The sequence below is a fragment of the Bidens hawaiensis genome, unplaced genomic scaffold (genome assembly GCF_021521415.1).
Source record: "Bidens hawaiensis isolate Kalapana, Puna unplaced genomic scaffold, B.hawaiensis_p1.1 tig00080164_1, whole genome shotgun sequence".
Lineage (NCBI taxonomy): Eukaryota > Viridiplantae > Streptophyta > Magnoliopsida > Asterales > Asteraceae > Bidens > Bidens hawaiensis.
This window is the reverse complement of record NW_027503657.1, coordinates 21,558-27,261: the sequence shown is the minus strand read 5'-3', so window position 1 is coordinate 27,261 and position 5,704 is coordinate 21,558. Positions and strand designations below refer to the sequence as shown.

The window sequence follows — 5,704 nt, the reverse complement described above, 5'->3', positions numbered from 1 at the left end:
ATAGACATTTAAGCCTAAAGATTATATATATGTTTATTTTAGAGCTTTTAAATTTAATATTTAGTTGGCAATTTCATTATATTTCCTCAAATCATGTTTGAAAAGCATTGTACATCAAGGGCATAAAAATTGTATTTACGTATTTTCCTAAAATACAATTTTTATAATGATATTAATTGTATTTTAGGAAAATATGTAAATATAATGATATTAACTCATTAATATAAGTTAATATCTGTTTCGTGTACACCTAATACTAACTGATATTAATGAGCTGGTGGTGGAATGGTCAGATAGAGACATGAGGTTTCATGTAACCTCACGTGACCCAGGTTCGATTCTTGCTAATACCATTTAGTTTTCGCGACACTTGGTTATAATGAGCGAGTAGGCGAAGACCATTAGTATTGAACTAAATGAGTTTTATCTCAATATATTGTCGTGCCTTTTCTGACGAATGTTCACAGGTGTAAGCTCTAGATGATGGTTTTTCCCAGTTCAGAGGCGAATGTATCCCGATGTGCTGAATTTCACCAATATTGCTTTTAAATGATTCGTTGACCATTAAAAAAAATAATAATAAATAGCAATTAATACTCATTGACTATGGTAATATAAAGTATACGGTTATTTAATTTCTTAATCTTAAAACATATCGCATATGATTTGTTCTTAAAACATGTCCTTTTATAATATAATTTCTAAATAACAAACTTAACAATCACTTGTACGTTTTATAATCGTATCAAATTTAATCATTCTAAAATAAATAAATAAAACATGATTTCTCAATATTTAAAGTGCAACTCATTATCCTAAAGCGAAGAAAAAATTGGTACACCAGGTAACGTTGCACCAGCATCGACAATGAACACATTGCCACTAACATACTCGGACGAGTCATGAATCAGATACCGCGCTAGCCTAGTCAAGGCTGGATCCGCCGTGCCAAATGTTCTTAACGGAGTGGTTCTTCGAGCCACATTGTTGAGCCACTCTTTCTCCATCAAACCTTTGGTTATCTCCGAGCTAAAAAGTCCCGGATTAATCGAATTCACCCTGATCTTGTACACACCTAACTCCATAGCCATTACCTAATCAAACAATTAAAAATTTAATCCCTACAGCAATAAAACAACCACAAACAAATCTTTTAAACACAAATCCAAGAATCAATATTACCTTTGTCAATGTGACCACACCGGCTTTCGAAGAAGAATAAGCAAGACCTCCTGGCAGCTGCCCGCGGTCAAGACCCGCTATTGAAGAAATATTAATTATCGAGCCCCCTTGTTTCGCGTCACGCATGTGTATACATACATACTTTGACACCAACCATGTTCCGGTCAAATTTGTTCTAACGGTACCGTCCCATTCTTCTTCACACAACTCCAATGGACTCAACACGTTACCTATAAGTTGTAACCCAAATGTATATTATTAAATCAGTGAATATAATTTGTAACTTTATAACATGTAACTTACAACAAAGTTGTAACTTATGACTTTTACACTGTAAATTATAAATTATTTAATTACCTCTAACGCCCGCATTATTAATCAAGGCATCGATACGTCCAAAAGCGTCCCACGCCTTTTTAACCGAGGCTTTAATGTCGGGACCCATGGCACTGACATCAAGCTCCACCGCAACCGCTCGAACAATTCCAGCATCATCTGTTGGTTCAATTTTATTAATCTCATTGCAAAGAGACACGAGGCGGTCAATCCTACGTGCCACGGCAACAATTCTGCATCCGGCTTTAGCCAGGTCGATACAGAAGTCTCTACCGAGACCGGATGATGCTCCGGTGACCATGACAACTTTTCCGGCTAAGTTATGCCATGGCTCCAGTGTAGGAGAATTTGTTTGATTGGCCATTGTATTGTATGTGGTTTGAGGAAGTTGTGTAGAAGTTATAAAGTAGTGAAAAGTGTTGATTTAGTGGGACTATGACACCTGGCTGCTGTTTAGTGGATCTGAAAGCCCACTTGAGTTCACATCAAACAACTATGGTCCATGGTCAAAGTTGTCGGGTCAACATTGAAGTCAACACACTAAATATGAATTTCGTGCAACTATCTAAATTTCTAATAATAGAATAAATATAAAAACGTGTAGAAGCAAAACTAAAATGATTATGACTACTCAAAAGTTATACATTCTTTTTGGTCTGCCATATGAATATGAGTGTGCGAAACTACCGATCACGTGAACAACCTAAGAAGATGGAACATGACTTATTAGACGGCAAACTAATCTTTCAACATTTTGTCGATGCGAGAATGACCGTGTTGGTCAATTGGTCAAAGGATGTACTTGTCTACATCTTTGTTGTTTTAATAATATACAAAAAAGTAGCAATTTACATTATTGCATTTGTTACAATTAACACACCCGTATCTAGAGTACTTCAAATTTCAAATAAATAATAAATACAGTATCAATCAAGTAAAAAAATGTAGTATATCAATTAATAAATGCAATAATAGAATATTAAGTTTTATATATTTACCATATATAAAAAAAAATACATAAAGAGCTTGTAGTCTATCAAGGTTTATTTGAAGGTTTGCAAATAGTAATATTCATCTTTATAAGACTACTAGTTTTTATCCCCCGTATTACGAGGGTTGTTTTATATTATTTGTTCTTATGTTTATTTAATTTTTGTATTTTTATGTTTTTTTACTGTATGAAAGTTAATAATATACTTATGGTTTGATGATAAACTGTTTCATAAATAAATAAGATATTATAACCCGGTTTAAAAGTTATATGTGTTTGATGAGACCCATGACCCGTTTATTTTCTTTTTACTATAAAATTGGTTTTTTAATTTAAATAATATATATATCTTTTATAAAATAAATAAGATATTAATTTTTTAGTATATTTATTTTATAGGATTTTTACATCAATAATTTGGTGAGAATAATTTTTAATTTAATGAGATGTTATAACCCGTTTAAGGAATATCTGGGTTTGGTAACCCATGAATTCGGGTCAAATGCATGAGAAATCTCCATTTAAAAATCAAGCAAATCTGGTGACTTCAAAAAAAGAAGGAACGACCACATTGCGACACGTAGGATTTTTATATCTTCATTTATATATATTATAGATATATGTGGGTACATGAAACCTTCGTGTGGTTGGTATGGGCGTATGGCCAGTTTCTATTGTGTGAAACATCGTGCCTGGGATGCTTGTGTAATAACTTGTACTCGTTAATTTAATAAAATAATTATATAATGTTGTTTGTTCTTTTTTTTTTTACAAACGTTCTGATATAAATTTAATTAAAAACATAGTTGGTTCAAAATATAGAACTTCTTACGTTTGTGTATTTAAAACGTATCGGGTTGTAGTTTTTTTTTTAATTATTCTAAATGTAAAAATAAAGTAATGATGCGGTTATGAAATTGGTGTGAAAATGATGTGGTTTAACATGGCGATAAACTTTGAAACGAGTAAACTTTTAGATTATATTTAAAAAATTGAGTGCGTTTGTATTTTTTTATTTTGAATTATTTTTTATTATGGAGTCATCTAAATTTAGGTTATTTTTATGTTGAAATTGCATTTATATGAAATTACAGGATAAACTATTTGTCTTGGTTGAACCTCCCGGCACAACCTGGTTGTACCGTTTTTTACCTCAATCCAGTACGAGTTAAAAATTAGTTTTTAAAACATTTATCACGGAACATTAGTAGAGTTGGAAACATACATTTAATTAACACATGATCGTGTGTTTGCGCGACCAACCAAGAACGACGGTGTTGTACCCAATAATATTATTTATATTAATCATTCGACCCATGTTCATGTGTTAAATGGTTATGTGTATACACCGTGACTTAAGTGTAATGATAGTGTGAGTAAAATGTGTAAAATGGGTGCAAAAAAGTGACATGTCCTCTCTCTCTCTCTCTCAACCCCCTCCCTATGAAGGTAGACCGCCCCCAATTCTTTCTACCTTGTTCATTCTTTTCTTTCTAGACAAGTCTTGAAATTTGAACTCTCTCTCTCTCTCTCTCTCTTCGCGAAACTAACATGACGAGAGGCAAGAATGGTATCCACATAGACGTGATGGTAATCGGTGTCTTACTCGAGTCCTGTTATACAAGTAAATACTAATGAGATTTGGACTAACCCTTAAATCAAAATTTAAAATTTTTGGTTTCTTCTATGTTATGGTTTTTCATCATTTTAATTACAGCTCATAAATATGTTATTATTTCATTATCTTTTGCATAGAATTAGAGTCAGGGCTTTAGTACTATGCAAACCCTAGTTGCCGTCACCTTCGCCGCTAATGTACAAACCCTAAATAGGGAGGCAAGACGTCGATGTCCCCTTGTCCTTGATTCGGTTCCAAGTTCGAGTTTAAGTCTAGATCCATGTTACATGTTCCCATCTCAATTCCAATTTCTCCATGCTCCAGATTAATTTTCATTTAAGGTTATCGAGATCTCACTTATTCGATATTTTTCTTAGGGTATTTGCATCGCCATCACCTTCAGCCACATTTGATTAAGGTACCCTAATGAAATCACAACATTAGTAAAAGTCTGTCTATAGTTTTTTGAATTAATATAAAAATCAAAACCGTACAATGTTTATAAATGACAAAATTAATATTTTCTAACCTGTCAGGTTCTTACATGGATTCAATAATCAATATAATAGGAAGGTAATATCATAAAATAAAATTGTATATAACTTACTGACTACATTTCTTAGATTAACCAACTATTAAAGTTAACAGAAACATTCTTGCTATTTTTAATATAAAAGAAAACTAAACACCTTTCCAATTTTCACGAGCAAATTAAATATAAATGCTTTAATCATCTTATTTTGTCATCTTTTATATACAAGCAAAACAACAGAATAGGTAAGAGTGTAATGACTATTTTTAGTTTAAGGTTTGTTTGGGCTTTTACAAGTCCAACAACCAAACAAATATGGTATTTCAAATTTCTAGTCCACACCTTATCAAGCTAAACTCCAAGCCTCATATAGCTAACAATATGCTCATTTTTATTAAATTGGTACCGAACATTATGATTTATGAACATGAACTTAATGTCTGAAACATTGTTTGGTGATCAACTCGAAATGAGCGGACTCAAAATTACAAGTTCATCAAACACCAATGTGGCACCACTTTTTCCGAGACTAAATGTAATTTGATTATTTGGTTACTTATTATGTTGTTTTTCTGATGGTTGTCTTTTGTAGATATATACTGGTTTTGGGCTAGCTACTTGTTGGCGTTGGTTTGGTGTTCTTTTAATAAAGTCTTGTTGGTTGTTAGAAAAAAAAAATTCGAGTAATTTTTAGTTGGCAATTAAGATGAGTTAGGTATACTAGTATACAATGGGTTAAAAGAGTAAAAAGGGATTTTTGCATAAGTTGATAACTTATAACGTGTCTCAATAGATCAAAACCACCACTGATATAATCTACAACACAATGTATTGATTGTCCCCAATATGACCACTGTTCCCACCAACCCCAATGTTCTTGCCGCCACCCTGTCGCCATATTGTCATCTATACCATTATTGTCACCTATGCCGCTTACACACCGCCTCTTTATTTGTCATCGCCACTACCTCCACTCTCCATCGCCATTAGCCACCATAAAAAAGTCATTACACATAAACCTATTCTTATACGTTTTTTCTCCAAA

At 32.7% G+C, this 5,704-nt stretch overlaps 1 protein-coding gene across 1 annotated transcript; it reads right to left on the bottom strand.

Annotated features, from left to right (window-relative positions):
• Positions 1-607: 607 nt before the first annotated feature.
• On the bottom strand, positions 608-1,882 carry LOC143607192 (uncharacterized). Its single transcript, XM_077082725.1, has 3 exons — positions 1,540-1,882; positions 1,183-1,412; positions 608-1,094 (listed from the first exon to the last, which is right to left on the bottom strand). Exons 1-3 carry the CDS (start codon positions 1,880-1,882, stop codon positions 816-818), a joined length of 852 nt encoding a protein of 283 aa, XP_076938840.1. The 3' UTR covers positions 608-815.
• Positions 1,883-5,704: the final 3,822 nt, after the last annotated feature.

What these genes read in the sequence shown, in the direction of transcription:
- LOC143607192 (XM_077082725.1), bottom strand. Translation starts at nt 1,882, where the DNA reads ATGGCCAATCAAACAAATTCTCCTACACTGGAGCCATGGCATAACTTA. An exon ending in TAATAATGCGGGCGTTAGAG is followed by an intron (nt 1,413 to 1,539) that starts GTAATTAAATAA and finishes TACAACTTATAG; the next exon opens with GTAACGTGTTGAGTCCATTG. An exon ending in GTGTGGTCACATTGACAAAG is followed by an intron (nt 1,095 to 1,182) that starts GTAATATTGATT and finishes TTGTTTGATTAG; the next exon opens with GTAATGGCTATGGAGTTAGG.